This window comes from Pecten maximus, chromosome 5 (assembly GCF_902652985.1).
Source record: "Pecten maximus chromosome 5, xPecMax1.1, whole genome shotgun sequence".
Lineage (NCBI taxonomy): Eukaryota > Metazoa > Mollusca > Bivalvia > Pectinida > Pectinidae > Pecten > Pecten maximus.
This window is the reverse complement of record NC_047019.1, coordinates 21110269-21129358: the sequence shown is the minus strand read 5'-3', so window position 1 is coordinate 21129358 and position 19090 is coordinate 21110269. Positions and strand designations below refer to the sequence as shown.

General features: G+C 33.9%; 1 protein-coding gene across 3 annotated transcripts in view; it reads left to right on the top strand.

Moving 5' to 3' along the window:
• Positions 1-18582, top strand: part of LOC117327480 (coiled-coil domain-containing protein 181-like) — a 29154-nt gene extending 10572 nt beyond the window's left edge. For 2 of the 3 annotated variants that reach the window (XM_033884487.1, XM_033884488.1), the window contains 5 exons: positions 4939-5110; positions 5552-6375; positions 7776-7835; positions 13222-13373; positions 13883-18582. In XM_033884487.1, the coding sequence (XP_033740378.1) occupies positions 4939-5110; positions 5552-6375; positions 7776-7835; positions 13222-13373; positions 13883-14054 (1380 nt within the window). In that variant the 3' untranslated portion in view covers positions 14055-18582. The remainder of the gene's footprint in view (positions 1-4938; positions 5111-5551; positions 6376-7775; positions 7836-13221; positions 13374-13882) is intronic. The other variant, XM_033884489.1, reaches the window with a different exon arrangement.
• Positions 18583-19090: the final 508 nt, after the last annotated feature.

The window sequence follows — 19090 nt, the reverse complement described above, 5'->3', positions numbered from 1 at the left end:
ATCTAATTTTTGAATCTGAAATTGGTAATTAATTCATATTTGAGAGAAAAAAAAGGATGTTAAAAAGATTTTGCTGTTAGAAGTGTCATTTGTTTAGGTTAACATAATCTTATAATGCGGTTATACAGCTTAACCCAGGCCATAAGTATGTGGGCCCTAACTTTAATGTAACATAGGTAAATCATCCAAGTAGATTTAAATCTCGAGTTCCCTTACTGGTATCCAGGTTTTAACATTTATTTATGTATAAGCATTTCATTTTTTGTCAGGGACAGGTAAGGCTGTGTTTGTACTTTGTGTATTTTTACATCCTAGTTACCAGTGACAAGATTTATTTGTTAATTGGTAAAAACTACTACAAGAGACTTAAACATTTACAAGTGTACTCTGTCGGGAATTGTAAGTGATGTCGCTGTGATCAATAAATCAATAACGTGTCCTAAGTTTATCATGTAAATTGAAGCCATTCACATACAACATTTATTAATTATGAAGGGATAAATCTAAATATTCACTTTAGGAATGTTGTCATGTGTTTCTAAGTGTATTTGTCACGTAATCTGACTTTTTCTACCTTGTCATACAACCATATCATATATATTGTAAAAAATGTATAATAACTTTATTGCAACATAAATTATTGATAACACCACAATTGTTATGACTTAGCATGATTGTCTCTGTAGAGAAAAACCTGGTTTAATGAATGCCATGTGACACAATCAATCATGTAAGATACTCTTACATTGCTTTGACCAACACCTAGATTTGTGCATGGCCTTGAAGTGTTCCATATCAGTACTTAAATTTGTTTGAGTTAACCTATTGGTTTTATTAGACTTAACTCAAAGGTTTGATTTGAGTTATCTCAATGGTTTTAGTGATAATTTATGAGTTATCTCAATGGTTTTAGTGATAATTTATGAGTTATCTCAATGGTTTTAGTGATAATTTATGAGTTATCTCAATGGTTTTAGTGATAATTTATATTGTGGTCAGTCCTGTGACTTCTGTGGGAAGGGATGAAGCGTTATTTGATATACCACTTTACATGTATATATATAGCTAGTTCACCATATATATTATATATATCTTCCAGGTGTTCCCCCGTTCATTGACCAAACTCTTTATAGGTCTCCTATATCAGTCACATCATCCCCTAATAACTGATTCAAACTGTCGCCCAACACATATCCTGTCAAAAGTGCTGCTAATGTTTTAGTCCCTTGTTGACTTTTATGAGTATATAAATGTAGGTAAGTTATATTGGCATGCGCATAGATGTTTGTACAGGTAGACAGGACCGTTTACATACCGGTTTTGTTTACTATAGATAATAGTATAGGCCTTTAACGCTTAACTTCACTGCGACAACCGCGCCAAACATTAAGCATTGGGTTAGTGACCGACGCCGTCAGATGAAATATTTACGCTGTTGGATCATGTTAACATATACTTTCTTTGTATACATATTCATTGATTCAAAGTCCATATAGCATGCAAAATATATATTTGTTTTGAGGTAATTTATGTCTTTACATCAACAAACACAAACAAGTGTATTAAATCAAAATTAGAACTAGAATTTAAATACATGCTTCATCTTGTGTATGTCCAAAAGGCGGTTGTTGTGAGGTATGTGGTTACTAACTGTATATCATTTACAGTAAAGTAATTAAATGTCAGGTTGTCAGTTATCTATTAAAATTGATGTCTGACGGAACACACAAAATTAAAGCTGATGAGGCAGAATTTAATGAAAAAAAAATCTCTTTTATCTTTCATTAATTAAAATTTCTCTAGAAAATATTTGCAATAAAGATCTAGTGATAATCTATTTTATATTTCATCATCAAAAAACTTTAGAAAAATCTTGTCCTTATAATCAATTCACCAAGCTAACAGAGAGTCACAGTTCCTGCTTTTATTGCTAATCTATAACACATTTTGATGATAAGTTATTCTCTCCTGTTTGACCTTTAAATAAAATAATAAAGATATTGGTAATGTTGGATATGTCTGTAGGCCTGATAGTCCCTCCCACAGGATCAATTTGTCAGTAAAGGGTGGTATTCCTACAATCTATTTAGACTGACAATATTAGACTAGGTATCAAATAGGAGTTTATTGCCTTTTCTCTCGGCTAGAAGAGCAGGAGATTACTGTAATATTTCCCGAAGATGAATCAGACTTTTCTTATCAACACATGGGAAACAGACATCTTTTATATATTGATGTATTGATCATAAGCCCAAGTCAGCAACAGTTAGGAGATTGATTAAATCTGTAAGAGAATTCAATAGGATTCAAATGTAACACTGCTATATGTTGCCATGTTGATAATGAGATATTTCATAAATTTTCTGTCTTATAGTAAAATATCAATCTAGATGTCCGCTTGCTCATTTTGGAGAACCTTTTATCCCTGACATTTAGAGAGACAAAAATATTTACAGAAATAATCAAAATCTTATATACTGTAAATGTGGTTATTTCCGTGGATTTAATTTTTCGATCGCACATGCTCCATAAATACCATAAACAGTACAAAACAATACCTGTGGGGGGAATTTTCGCAACTGAATGACTTTCAGCAAAATTTCCCCCTCACCTAAATTTCCATATTTACAGTTTTACAGAGTAAAATTTGGTAGTCCTAATATAGTAAACACCTACTTACATCAGAGTTAGATAAAATGTGATATATTGTGACATAATGTGTTGGCTTATGTGTTTATCTAAATATACAATCTTTATTTAAACAAGTGTTTGTTAATTACATAACCTGCCATTAAATTTTTTTAACAGAATTGTTTATGAATCAATTCATAAATCTAGTAGATATTTGCGAAATTAAAAATTGAAGAAAGTGAATAATCTTTCAGACATCATACACACACCCAGGTGTCTTTATTTAATACTGGTATGGAGTTTATGATATTTATTACGGATGCCTTTATATTTAAAACCCCTGGACTAAAAGGATTGGTTTATGATCTCGAATTGTTAGTGCTGAATAACAAATGCCTTTTGTTACACAATACGTCATGGGGAGAAAAAATAACGTGCATTTCATGTCACAACTATTTTCTGCCAATTCTTAGACACACAAGCAAATTGTCCTGGGTAACATACCACACACGGTATGTAAATGTTTTATTCCTGGACTGGTGCAATTTTTACTTTTTTTTTATTATGACTTGCTCTGAATCATATAAGTTTCATAAGAAATAAGCAAAATACATTATTGATGTTTGGAATGTTTATGGTATATTGGACCCTTGATCATGAGTTTATTGGTGTTTTTTGTACATACATGTAATTATATGATCCTTTTAAATATGTGTGGAGTTTAATGAAGGCCTTACCTCCAGCCCTTTGTATACCTACAATGATATAGGCCTTGTGTAATGGGTGTAATGATCCAGTTTACTCTTTGGTCCTGTTAAAATAGACAAGTGGTAAGTCAATAAACCCTGTGTTATACTGTATACAACCAGTACTGATCAACAAACACTGTCAACCGGTACTCCTAATTAACCTTAATCTCTCTTGATGTTAGGTATAATTATCTCCCCTTGTTTCATCATCTTTCCTAAAATAAATATCCTTTGATATACATGTATAAGTTGAATTGTCATTCATTTTATGATCATTATTCTAAAAATAAAATCCTTTTTCACAGGTTATTTGCAGGTATTTGGCCCCATAGAAAGTCTTCCGGCTTGAGAAGATATATGATATATCTAAATAATTACCTCCCCTGTTCTTATCTCTGCCAAAAGTTTTTATAGACTACACTTTTTAGCTCACCGGTTATGAGTAATCGTGAGCTAAAGCTGTACCCCTGGGCCCCGCGTCAGCGTTCAAACCCAAGTTTTTGGAGTAATTTTTGGGAAACTTGTCAGTCCAAAAGTATACACCTCACAACCTTCGAATTTGGTTAATACATTCATTAGAGGTCTAGGAGTGATGTTATGGCAAAATCATGCCGAAAAAATTGTGATTGTTTGGCATTTTACCATTTTGTGGACCTGCTTTTAAGTTTTGGAAAGCTTGTAAGTCCTCACCCTTCTGATGTGGTTTATAAATCCATTAGAGGTCTAGGAGTGATATTATGTCACGCAAAATTGTAACATAAAACAATAATACATAAAAAATGAGTGCATAGTGTGTGCATAGTGTGATTGCTGCTGCCGGTGAGCTTTGCAATCATTGATTGCACTTGTTTCCAAATTAAAATGAATAATTTTGTGGCTATAGATTTATCAAAATGAGATTTGATAGATTGACTGATCCTGACTGCATTTTTTTTTTTCAATTGTGGTTACAATTTGCTCCATTAATATTCCCTTTCAGACTCTTTATCAACTGTAAAAATGACTAAAAAGTGTTTTGATCTTTATTTTATATTGAAAGTTTTTACCTTAAGTATTTACCTGTAGGTTGTAGCAGTATACAGAGGCATACACAATAAACAGCCTTTGGTATATACATATATTGGGAACTTCGGGTCGATAACAAACTCAACCATGTACACCTTTAATGTTAATAAAAGCATGAAATTTAATAAAAAATTCATACAAAGGAGTCCAACATCAGCCATTGTAAGTAGGTCTTTATGTTGTGTGATGTCAATCTAATAGCTATAAATCGGATTATCTCTTAAGAACATTGATCATGTGACCTGTGATATCCAATGAAATATCAATATGGGTGTACATTCAAGGTGTTATGGGGGATCATTGTAACATTTCGTACAGTGGATGGGTCATTTGATACACAGGACTGAATATTTCATTATCGCCAAGATTGTTGTCGGCTGTGAACGACTTGTCATGAATATACAATGTAATATAGCAAGAAAGGAAGCACTTTCTCTGTGGGCATTGTGAACAGAATAAATAATCATTTACCTTTTATTTCATTTTCCTGAAGGTCAATGAGCCATCAAAGAATAATATTGGCTCGGACAGTGAGGGAGAGACGGATGAGAAGGGGCAGAGGGAAACGTCTGGTGAAAAGTCGACTGATGATGAGTGGGACGAACAGGAACTTAGCGAGGACCAGATACGTGCCATGGAGGAGCTAGAGAATCTCCGTAACATGGGTAAGTGTACACAAAATCAATTTTAACATGACTCATAATGTATGTGTTAAGTTACTTACTTCAAGCAAGGAAAAAGCCAGTGTTTTGAATCAAAGTCTATGTATAAGGACCAATTCTGTACATTGGGACCTGGTTACAGAATTCTATACATCAGGAACCAGTTGGAGATTTCATGTTTGGATTGCATAGGTTTGTGAGTTTGTGAAAAATTTTAAGAGTTTACCATTTCCTGAAATCCAGATAACAATAAAGTTAAAATGAAATTATTTTATCTACAAGATTTAGACTTCATAATTACAAATGTTACTAATTGATTGGTGCTAATGAAATAGTGTTTCAGTTATAAACACTACTTATTGGTGCTAATGAGAAAGTGTTTCAGTTATAAACACTACTTACTGGTGCTAACGTGTTTCATCAATGTATTTCTATTTCTGACAGATGACGGACTACCTACTGAGGACCCCCCGGAATATGATGTGACTGCGCGTGTAAAACAGCTCAATGAAGAGCTTGCCAATGATAATACGCCAACAGACAAAAAACGTGAATCTCGAGTTTTGTTCAAGGAAGACCTTGTGGATCTTGTAGCGCCCCCTCCTGACTATGGGGAGGGGGAAGATAATCCACAACAAAATCAAGACAGTAACACGGTTTCAGATAAATCAGAACCTACAAAAAATGACTCTAATACTGCCCCTGGTGCAAAAAGGTCCGACGACAAAGTGTTGATAGAACGAGGAGGAAATTTTGAACTTGTAAATGCTGATGAAGTGACGGCAGATGACATGGGGCTTCCCCTGTTTGACAACGACAAAGAGAATGAGGGCAATAATGCTAATGGTGCTGGTAACACAAACAGTAATTCATCGTCATCATTTAACAGAAAGCCAGCACCTCCATCCAATCCCCGACCTTCCACAGCCTCAGGACCATCACGCAGATCAGTGCGACCTGCCCAGAAACCTCGGGCACAATCTGCAGGATCCAGGAATAGTTCAATTAATCATTCTTTTCCTTTAAACGAAAATTATAAGTCACCATATGCCTTGTCGCCGAAGGAGAAGGAGTTATTGGAACAGCAAAATAAACAAAAGGAGGAACAAAGAAAGGAAGATGAGCGACGAAAGAAAAAGGAAGAAGAAGAAAAGCAAAATTATAATGAGGATCTATTCCAGTCTTGGTTGACAAAAGTCAGACAAAGGGATAAACAGAGAAGAGAAAAGGAAGAGGAAGAGATGAAAAGAAATCAAAAGCCTGATAACGTGAGTTTTGAACAGGGTGTCGAAGGGAAGACAATCTACAGTAGTAAGGTGTTGTCAGTTTCCTTACTACTGGGTATGTTAGTCTGAAATGACAGAAATATTGGACTTTCCTCTCTAAAAAAAGTTCAAAGCTAACATTTCAAACATCAATAAACAATAGTTTACACCCATATACACAATTACACACACATGATTTTTTGTTTTGGTTTATTTACTTTTTTAATTTTTTGCTAAAATTTTGAAGTACCAGGTACAATTGATATTATTTTTTTATAACCGGTGCAGTTTATAGTTGGAGTGTACATTTAAAGTGTTCTTAACATAATGGTCATTAAAATGTAAACCGCATGTAAATACTTTTAATAATAGGAAAAGGTAACCTTTTAATAGTACATGCAATTTTATAGTACTGATATTGTTCATTTGTACTAACAATGTGTAACAAATAAAGTACATTTAGATTAACAATTAAATCAAATCATCTGACCTCAGTCAGCTTATAATAATCAAAATGCTTATTACCAGACTTTTGCCGCATGTTGATACACTAGTAACAACTAATTACTAAACTATCTTCGTATGACCTGAATGTGTTGTGATGGCGCTACAACCACAGAAATAGCACTGATAGTATCTTCCTGAAAACATGTCTAATATAGAATGTACATGTATCTGATGGTAGCTTCCGATGACCGTTTAAACTGATAACATCCCAGGACTACTTTATAGCTCGATTAACTCCCCGAAGGTACAGCACCAGTTTTTCCTGATCCTCTAAGTATGTTCATGGTTAGTTTGTTGACTATAGTAAAAAAAAGCAGCTGTCGTCATTGCATTCACATATAACTGTAGATTTTGACCAAATTCTGATGTAAAAGAGTTATCATTATACATACGTATAGATGTTGGGAAACTTTAGGGTAGTAGTTATATAGGCGTACAACCGTACCAAAACCTCAGTCCTGACACAAATTGTACACCCTACCTATGATTATCATGGACCAGGGGCTACAAAATTATGGGATTCTGTTAGATTTTCAAGGCAACAAGTGAATATGACGGAACGTCACTCAGGGGAAAAAAGGGAAAAAAACATCTACAATCAAGAAATTTAAAGATAAAAAGTTCGTTGGAAGACAAACAATCAATATAAGGCTTCTGGCTAGTTATATATCTACATACATTTATTGTTACCCAACATAACTTGATACATGAACAAAACATTTTGTTTTGCACTTACGTTTGGTTGATATATATTTCAAATATTTGATGCTTTTTGTTGTTTGATTTTATTTTAATCTTAAACTAACTATTAATTTGATGTGTGATGCTTAGGTTTGCAATATTATATGGTTGTCATGGTGATAAGATTTTTCCAAATTTCCTGTATTTTATCACAGAGAAGATATAAAGATAAGCAGAAAAACATGGGCCAGGATGACGATTCTCTTGATGACGAGGTAAAAACAAACATTTTGAAAATCATGGAAATTGTTTTTTCCAAATTTGTGAGCAAATAATGTTAATTATTAGAATCTAAATCTTCTATGGCTTATAGGTGAATGTGGTCCGTTTAGAATCATGTCCCATCCCTTCCTTTATTTTAAACACTGTAAAGTTACCAAACATTTTCTGTTCATCCAGAACTTGATATTAATAGATTTCGGACACTTTGTCAAAATTGTATGCAGATGAACAATTAAATCAGATTAAGATATAAGATTGAGATTAGATTTTTAAAGTTATTAATGAATTTTACTAAAATGATAAAAAAGAAAGAAAAAGCATTAATAATCAATGTCATTATACTTCACTTTGTCATAAAAAAATCTGAAATTGTCATTAACCTTTAATAATTTGTTGTTTAAAATTTTATTGCATATATTGTTTATTTATACCCTGTTTATCTTTGTGTGTGTTCCACCCATTCTAAATCATAAGAGAGTGCTAGTTCATTATATTGCTTTTGTTCACTGATGATCAATCCCCACACCACGAAACATTGTAGAAGTGTGTGACTGCACCAGTTATTTTCACTTAAGTCTTTAACTTGTAACATTGTTCCAAGCAATCTTAACCTGTGGTGAGAAGTGTAAACCACCAGCGTTGAGTTACCAGAGGAAAGAAATGGTTTTCCCTGACAGGTTCTGGTTACGGATGGTCTGCTATGTCAAAAAGGTTCTCATAATTAGTGACAGAAGAAGAGATTTCTGTGGACTGGACGTGAGACTGTTTAAATGATTCTTTTTTATTTGTCTGTGAAGCTTCTAGTTCTGCTATATGGATAAGTTGGACATGGCTTGTTGTTTGAGACAAGGGATGGTCTCTGTAGACAGGTTATACTGTAGTTAGAGAAATGATAGAGGCCTCTCTACACAGGTTTTGTACTGTAATAGACAAGATGGCCTCTCATGACAGGTTCTGCTGTAGTAACAGAAGGGAATGTCTTTAGATAGCTTCTACTGTAGTGGCAGATCAGAATGTCTCTATAGACAGGTTCTACTGTAGTGGCAGATCAGAATGTCTCTATAGACAGGTTCTACTCTAGTGGCAGTGGAGAATGTCTCTATAGACAGGCTCTACTGTAGTTGCAGTGGAGAATGTCTCTCTAGACAGGTTCTACTGTAGTGGTAGTGGAGAATGTCTCTCTAGACAGCTTTTACCTTAGTGACAGAAGGGGATTTTTCTTACCCAGGACATGGATATCCACAATTTTGACGATGTGAGATCTTGTTGTCTCACCCTAGGGTTGAGACAAGTTATACGTGCTCTTTGCACATTCCAAACAATTACATTTCGTCACAATGATGTCACTTCGACAATTCAATCACGTCATAACAACATTGTCTTGCATTGATGTATCGTCCATATCAGATGCATAAGAGGGTAAACAGGGTAAGAGAAAAATAAACATTCACCTTCATGGAAGTGAGACTGGGAAACTCAACCCTCTAGGTAAGATACTTAAGTTGTCAAACATGAGGCTTGCCCTCCGGGTTGAAATTCTCCTGTCACACCCTAAGGGTTGAAAGATTCTATTAGCCTCTCTAGACGGCTTTTATTGTAGTGACAAAAAGGATGGTATTTCTAGACATGTTTTACTGTAGTAACAGAAGGATGGTCTCTGATTACTCGCTTTAATGTAATGACGGAAGGGATGGTCTCTCTAGATATGTTTTACTGTAATGACGGAAGGGATGGTCTCTCTAGATATGTTTTACTGTAATGACGGAAGGGATGGTCTCTCTAGACATGTTTTACTGTAATGACGGAAGGGATGGTCTCTCTAGACATGTTTTACTGGAGTGACTGAAGGGATGGTCTCTCTAGACATGTTTTACTGGAGTGACTGAAGGGATGGTCTCTCTAGACATGTTTTACTGGAGTGACGGAAGGGATGGTCTCTCTAGACATGTTTTACTGTAATGACTGAAGGGATGGTCTCTCTAGACATGTTTTACTGTAATGACGGAAGGGATGGTCTCTCTAGACATGTTTTACTGTAATGACGGAAGGGATGGTCTCTCTAGACATGTTTTACTGTAAAGACTGAAGGGATGGTCTCTCTAGACATGTTTTACTGGAGTGACGGAAGGGATGGTCTCTCTAGACATGTTTTACTGTAATGACTGAAGGGATGGTCTCTCTAGACATGTTTTACTGTAATGACTGAAGGGATGGTCTCTCAAGACATGTTTTACTGTAATGACTGAAGGGACGGTCTCTCTAGAAATGTTTTACTGTAGTAACAGAAGGAATGGCCTCTCATGACAGGTTCCACTGTAATGAAGGAAGGGAAGGACTAGGTGTGATATAGGCTAATTTTTATGAATTTTCAAGTGTTAGAATCACGTCATTGAACCAGTTACCATGTACAATTGTATGCATAAAATTTTGCCCTTACCACTTACCGTATATTCTTTTATCAATATAAAACCCTGCCATAGAAGATATAGATTCTCTTACTATAAAAAAGAATGTTTGTCTTAAGTGTAAATTGAAAAACTAAAGCCCATTTTTTGACATTTTTATGATACACGGCATGTTTTTCTCTCTGTGTAATTTCTTTATATCTAACCTGGCTTTCTGTGGGTTTGGAAGAGAGACATATTACATTAGTACTCGTTCTCTTCATCGGTCTCTGCTTCTTATCACCTTGTCCAGTCCATAACCTTTGAACATGAAAGATGCCCTAATGGAACTGGGCACATTAATGCATCTTCTACAGGCAATGTGATATGCACTAAAACTAAAATCAGGTAATTGTGACCTTGACCTTAAGGTCAAAGGTCAAATAAGTGTGAGATGTTTAGGACTTTTTAATACTTTTCCAGACGATAAAATTGTATAAACCCTTATATATTTTTATGAATTTTCAACTTATCCTCTTTACCAACCATGGGTTTGCCTCATGATGAAAGTAGATCACTGTCACCTTCACCTAAAGGTCATGATATATACAATATTTCCAATACAGTATTTACCATCTGTGTGTTGAATGAATTGGTCTGATGTAACAAATATCCATTGATTGAGACCGTACATGATATATGATAGTTATGACAAATAACCGGCCATACTGAACACTAGCTCGTAAACAGAATTTTAATAAATAATCAATGATGCCAGTGAGGTGCTGTCTTCATGTGTTAATCAATGGAGCTAGGTGATTTGAAATTTAGAATTTATCACTCCCTCATATTTAATTTGTTTGTTTGATGTATGAGAGCTATAGATGGTTGACTAGTACCTGGTACTTTGTGATGTATGAGAGCTAAACATGGTTGACTAGTACCTGGTACTTTGTGATGTACGTATGAGAGCTATAGATGGTTGACTAGTACCTGGTATTTTGTGATGTATGAGAGCTATAGATGGTTGACTAGTACCTTGTACTTTGTGATGTATGAGAGCTATAGATGGTTGACTAGTACCTGGTACTTTGTGATGTATGAGAGCTAAACATGGTTGACTAGTACCTGGTATTTTGTGGTATATGAGAGCTAAACATGGTTGACTAGTACTTGGTACTTTGTGATGTATGAGAGCTATACATGGTTGACTAGTACCTGGTATTTTGTGATGTATGAGAGCTATACATGGTTGACTAGTACCTGGTACTTTGTGATGTATGAGAGCTATACATGGTTGACTAGTACCTGGTATTTTGTGATGTATGAGAGCTATACATGGTTGACTAGTACCTGGTATTTTGTGATGTATGAGAGCTATACATGGTTGACTAGTACCTGGTACTTTGTGATGTATGAGAGCTATACATGGTTGACTAGTACCTGGTATTTTGTGATGTATGAGAGCTATACATGGTTGACTAGTACCTGGTACTTTGTGATGTATGAGAGCTATAGATGGTTGACTAGTACCTGGTACTTTGTGATGTATGAGAGCTATACATGGTTGACTAGTACCTGGTATTTTGTGATGTATGAGAGCTATACATGGTTGACTAGTACCTGGTATTTTGTGATGTATGAGAGCTATACATGGTTGACTAGTACCTGGTACTTTGTGATGTATGAGAGCTATACATGGTTGACTAGTACCTGGTATTTTGTGATGTATGAGAGCTATACATGGTTGACTAGTACCTGGTATTTTGTGATGTATGAGAGCTATACATGGTTGACTAGTACCTGGTACTTTGTGATGTATGAGAGCTATAGATGGTTGACTAGTACCTGGTACTTAGGCCCTGTATAGTGGCTCTTTGGTCTGTATCTATTTACACACTGTTTACAATGTTTGTGTTTCAGTTTCTAGTGACCTGTATTTATGACTTGGCCACATTAATATTCTACATTGGATGATTGGCAGGATTTAAAGTTTGTGTTATTGGTTACTGATATATATATATTGACTCTAGTGTTTAAAATTCTCAATCCTTGATTGTAATATCACTTTTAAAGCACACAGTTGTACCAGGGTATGGTATAACATTATGGGAGGCCATTATATTGAGCATACTCTGGAAACCATTTACTAACATCTGGGTTTCCCCAGACACATTGGTGTTTTGTCAGGAATAAATACATGCATGTGAAGTATATTTATTATAGATTTGTTTGACACTTTGTAGATATTTTATCCAAACAATTGTCTTAGGTCATAGACTCAGTGGCATACGTTATATAATGTCAATCCACCTTTATGAGGTTAAAGGTCACAATAGATGTACAGTGTCATATCATAACATGTCTGTCATCTGTCTGGGGTCAAAGGTCACAACAGACTTAAAATGCAATATAATAATAAAATATTTCTGTCCATCTGTCTGGGGTCAAAGGTCACAACAGACTTACACTGGAATATAATAACATGTCTGTCCATCTGTCTGGGGTCAAAGGTCACAACAGACTTACATTGGAATATAATAACATGTCTGTCCATCTGTCTGGGGTCAAAGGTCACAACAGACTTACAGTGGAATATAACAACATGTCTGTCCATCTGACTGGGGTCAAAGGTCACAACAGACTTACAGTGGAATATAATAACATGTCTGTCCATCTGTCTGGGGTCAAAGGTCACAACAGACTTACAGTGGAATATAATACAATTGTAACATGTCTGTCCATCTGTCTAGGGTCAAAGGTCACAACAGACTTACAATGAATTATAATAACATATCTGTCCATTTGTCTGGTTTCAAAGGTCAAAACAGACTTACTAACAAGGTGATGTTTGTTATATACTGTACTTTGTACTATTTACCTTGTATAAAATATATTTTTAGTCCTGTCATAAATAAATATTGATACTGTAAAACACCAGGGGTATCCGTGTTATTAGGTATTCACAAGTATGTCTGGTTGTGTTTTTTTTAAGTCTGACCAGAACAACCAGATGTACAAAGAATGGGTACAAAGCAAGACAGAACAAAAGAAAAGGGAGAAGTTACTGGTGAAGCGACAGGAACAGGAGACCAACGATGGACTTATCATTCGATCACGAGACGATTGTGATAAGGCCTTCAGGGAGTAAGTAAAAAAAAAACAAATTATAACCTCATAGCTGTCATTGGTTACTCTAGTTAGTTATTACTTTAAAGTCGACATTAGACAATATCCCAGTATTGAACTGAAAGTTTCCATTATCTTAAATAGTTATACTACTTTAATTCAATTAGAATTCATGATATATTTTTAAAACAATAACCAGAACTGTTTATCAGCAACCTTTCTTAACTTCATAAAGGCCATGTATCCTTGTGATGAAGTACAGTGATATCCTACTCACAGATAAAATGTTGTAATCATCAGTCATCTGTCTTTGGTCACATTTTGTCATTTGGTGAGGGCCAGTAGTGGTAACAGGTTCCTGGAGCCTTTGTTGACAATACTTCTGTACAAAATCTATCTGTAAACCTGTAGGCCAGGGTCGATACCAATATAAATGGTATGTCCATGTACATGGAAACATTTCAGAAATTAACTCATAAACTAAACATTTCAGAAGTAACTTATAAACTATTCTATCTTTTTTTCAGCTGGCTCCGAAGGAAAAATACTGATCTAAAGAGAGCAAGAGCAGTGGAAAAACAGAAGGCAAGAATGATGCGAATTATGGCAAGAAAGGCTCGGAAAACACAGGCATTGACGAAAGCTGTTCGCCAATCAAACGCATTTCGTTATGTTGACTACTATGGTTACCGATTTTAGTAAATTAATTATCTTATAATTTGTAGAACAGTTTATGCAGTAAAACTTAATTTCTGTCATGATGTATCCAAATCACTATGTATATATGTATGCAAAACCAGTATGAACTTAACAAGGGTAGATAACTCATCATAATTGTTGATATAGCAACGTGAATGACATTTGTTCGGATTATGGTAGTAACACTTGTATGTTGCTCTATTCTGTTGATAGTATTGAAATAATTTAAAACACTGTGCCATTGGAGATTGTTGGTATTCACTATAGTAGATGACAAAAATTTTTCGAAATTTAACATAATATTTTTGTTAGAATTCAAACATTTTGGAAATTTTAGAACTTATGTTTCTCCATTTGAAGCCTAAAGTAACTAACTCTTGACCACAACAAACCGAATGTCATCATTAAACCTACCAGTTAACACTGATCAGAGTCAGTCATGTTGGCTACAGGAATAGGTTTATGTTTATCTCGTTACATTGCTATATGATATAAAAAGATTTAGTCAGAAGAAGTGGATGTGAAATCATGTGTTTGATTTTTAAAATTCATCACGTTCTGGTTTTTTTTTCCATTCCCTGATTTAATTATGTTTTTGACGTACTGAAAGACAGGTGTGAGAAAGTAGAACTTCGAGAGGTGTGAAAGGAAAACATTGTTACTGCCAAGCTTACTTTGTCTGAGCCATTCTTACTTTGATACCAGAGGTGAAAGATACAGATTAAAATTCTTAGTTTGCTTTATAATTTCTTGCGATATTGGCTACAAACTATACACAGTGTTTGCATATGTTTTGTCTCCATGTTTTTTTCAGTTTTCGTCCTCAGGTCTATTCCAGCAAATCCTATCTACCTATAAAGGTCTCCAGGTTTTGTGTAGAACTACCACCTATATATACTAATTAACACAGATGTAATTATAGACATGCTGATTGATGTGATTATTTTCAGTGGTCTGTATCTTGTTATACTGGAATAACCTCATTAATTTAGTTTACATTTGGTTTGAAATTTATTTTTAACTGGTGAATGTGTAGTCGTTGTGTAGAACAAAGGCCAAACTGGATTGTGATAAAAAAAGTTTAAAGCTTTTAAAATTACTAGTCATCAGTCATTTGCCTATCATATAGACATTATGTGTTTTTAATCTACCTGTATGTTATATCAAGTATGATGCTGTCCATTTGAACTAGGTTGATCCAAGGGAGATAACTTTTAATCTAAAAGATTTTTTCGAATCAATTTTATTTAGGCTGTTGATGGTTAAATGTAAAAAAAACCCAAAAAAAAAAAAAATATTCCGCTAGTGCTTTACAAATCTTCATTCAGAATCTGTAAAGTTTAAACTAAACATGACATAGTGTTATTTTCATCCCTTGATATTAGACTGTTTTCCACTGATGTAATCATGAAGGACACCTGTGAAGAGATTGTAAATTATTTTCATATTGAATGGATTTTTTTAATCATTATTGTTTGTTTTCATTTGATATGTAAACATGGTATCTGTAAACAAACACATTTCACCTATTCTATGTTGCACAGAAAAAAAGATGTATGGAGAAATATTGACAGCTACGCATTTGATATCTTAATTGACCTCCTGAAAAATGTTTGATTTGATGTTATACCTAGAATCTTTGTCCTTTTGTGTTGACTTTCTGTATGCCTATTTACATATTCATATGATAAAGTGACTGCCAATATTCATATGAAATAGATATCATTTCTATCATGTTTTTTCTATATCAAATCAAAGAGTTATCACATCAAAAACAACTACAATTAAGGTAGCAGTTATGTTTATTGCTGAATTTGTCACAAGAAAAATATGTTGTTTGCTTTCACTTACCAAAAACTGCATGTTATATATGATGTTTGTGAATGAAAGAATGTGTGAAAGTGTTGTACATGTATACAAGAAAGTCTAAATTTACATGACAGATATATAAATGTATGTACTTATATTTAGACCAATATTGTTTTCCACATTGATTTTAAATGAGTTGAGCCATCAAAATAGAAATGCAAAAAGGAAAGCACAGGGACTTAAAAACAAATTAAATTAAAGACCATTACATCTTTGGTCGCTATGCAATTTACCATATTCATGATCACTACCTCACGAGTAAAGTTTATCTGATACTTCCCGGTCAATGATTGGTTGTAATCTCGGTACTGTTACCGGGTAGGTATATGGGCTGGTATTCAGTTTCCCTACATCTCCATACAAACTTTTAGAAGTTTATGAATCACTTCCTCCAATTTTGGTTAATTCAATAAGATTAATAGTGATATCTGACATCACTATAAGGTGTTTTGACATTGGATGACCTTAGGATTGTAACATTGCATGTTTGTTCTCCATGTCTTCCAAGATGCAGCAAATTGGAGTACAAAGATAGATTGCTATCAGAATCCTCAAATTAGACAATAAATTTCGCTAAAGTGTAAAATTTTATATGCATTATCAAGGTGCAGGGCACAATTCATGTGAGGTTAGGGGAGTTTTATTTCATTGAGCTTGAATATGGTCATTGTTCATGGTTGGAATTTTAATAATATTCAATTTCTTTTCTGGTGTACATTTGTGAATGAAAATAATAACAAAATGGATTTTATGAAAGCAGTAATTCATTAACACCCTGGTCATAGTTCTATTATCCATGTACTGAAGCTGATCTAGTGCTTGTGGGGAATCATATCATTTTTCATGTTTAATTAAAAAATGTTCTAAGGAAACTGAATTGTGCCAATTGTTTTAATCTATTAAATTGATAAAATGTGAATGTATTTGTGACTTAAAATAAGTAACGAAGCCTGACATTAGAATTTGTGTGTCTATATATAGGTAATATTGTCATGGTTACTTGTGCTGTTACCATAGTAACATTCTGCACTGTTTGTGGGGCTAATATGCACAGGTAGTCCTGAAAATACTCAGAAGTACTTAATATGAATTTGTTGTCTATGGCTAACGGAGAAACATTGTTTCCTTCATTTTAAAATTTACAAAAATCTCTCTTAAATGAGGTTAAAGCACTAGTTTAAAAAAAATTATGTGGGGAAAAATAACCTTTTTTTTTAAAAATCAAATTTAATCTGTATATATATAGATATATGTTACTCCCAAAATCAGTACTCTTGCCTTGATGAATCTGTGATATATGACGAATGATTGAATGATATAGATGTTGTCTGTCTGGCTGTGTCATAATTTCCCTTATAACAGAAATTCTAACATTGATGTTTTGGTTGGTTTATTCTTCGTTTCACAATTTCTGTAATTGTGTGTTTCAAAAATTAAAGAGTCTAAAAATATTGTTTGTAAACCCTAATACACACAAGTTATGTCTGGCCCCTGTGAAGTTTGTCTGGCCCATGTACATGTGAAGTTATGTCTGGGCCCTGTGAAGTTTGTCTGGCCCCTGTGAAGTTATGTCTGGGCCCTGTGAAGTTTGTCTGGCCCCTGTGAAGTTATGTCTGGCCCTTGTAAGTTATGTCTGGGCCCCTGTGAAGTTATATCTGGCCCCTGTGAAGTTGAGTCTGGCCCCTGTGACTAAACGTAAATGGTCATGATATACATGTTTTGCTTAAGTAACTGTTTTGTTACTAGTATAATGAAATTACCTGTCTTACTTATAACTCAGTTGTTTTTTTTCTCCAAGTACCATAGAAATAAATCAGGTTTCATAGATAATGCTTTAAATTTCACTGAATGTTCACATTATATATATATATACATGTTTATGGATTTAGAAATAAGATTTGTATAAAATTTAGATTTAATAGATATTTCAAATTAACATACCAAATCCTTATACTTGTACATGTATCATATTAATATTAACTTTATGTGATATACTTGTGTCTGTAGTATTGATTTTTTTATCAGGTATGTGTGTCCATTCTCCGTCCATCCAGTTAGAGCTAGTTATTGTATTGTTACAGATAGTCTAACACTGATGTTTTTGGTTGGTTTATTATTTAGTTTCACAATTTTTGTAATTGTGTATATATTTCAAATTGTAAATTCTCTGTCATTATGCTGAAGTTTTAAAACTTTTAGAAGGATGAACATGTAAATCAGTTTAAGTGGAAGGAAAAGTCTTCTTACAAAAAGCAATATCTCTTAAATAGCGTATTGCTACTGTATCACTAAAAGCCAACATTATAATTTTCATTATCAAATCAATGAAAATTTTATTCCTCTCATATTAAAAAAGGATTTTTAAAGAATTAATTAAGATTCTTGGTTAGTATTTTAAAGAGAACGGATGCTGTATTTATTTCATCCTCGTCTTCATGTGTGAGACTTGAACTTTATATTGGTTGTTCTCTTGATGCAAGGATCATGAACATCTCCTTAAGGACATCAAGGGAAAGGTTGTCTACTTTGGCTGATTGAATTTAGAGTTTTAAGATTCATGAAAGCAATTTAGAGGGGAGGGGGATTTCATCATTTTTTTTTTCATTTTGCAGAAAAAAAATTTGTGATATGATTAAAAAAATAAACTGTGGTATATAAACATCTTGTTTGTCTTCCTTCTTCCAATATACAGAAAGTTCTCGTCAGTGTTGTTGTTAACAAGAGATCCCACACGGATCCCATTATTATATATGTTTATTGGTTCCATGTAAGTTTGAAAATTTCTGTACTTTCATGTTCTACAACAAAATATGATGACAAACATTTTCTGATCTGATGTTAAATGAAGATGAACAAATAGACATTAAGTAGAACATACAAATAAATGTCCATGATTTTAAAGCTTGATAGAGAAACCCAATAACGAACTTCAACAGCCTTAATTCAAAATGGCAATTTTCCCCAATCAGTCTTGGAACTAAACAGCTGTACTACCTGGGACTAAGGGCAACCTACATATGAAATTTGAGAAATTGATACACAAAAGTGATATCAAATGTGTTTGATTATGTTTTGTTCTGATAACAGTTCATGAAAAGCTGAGGAGACCAAGTTGAATCTACTTATGTAATATGAGAAAATTCCACAGAAGACTTCCTGAGAAATCA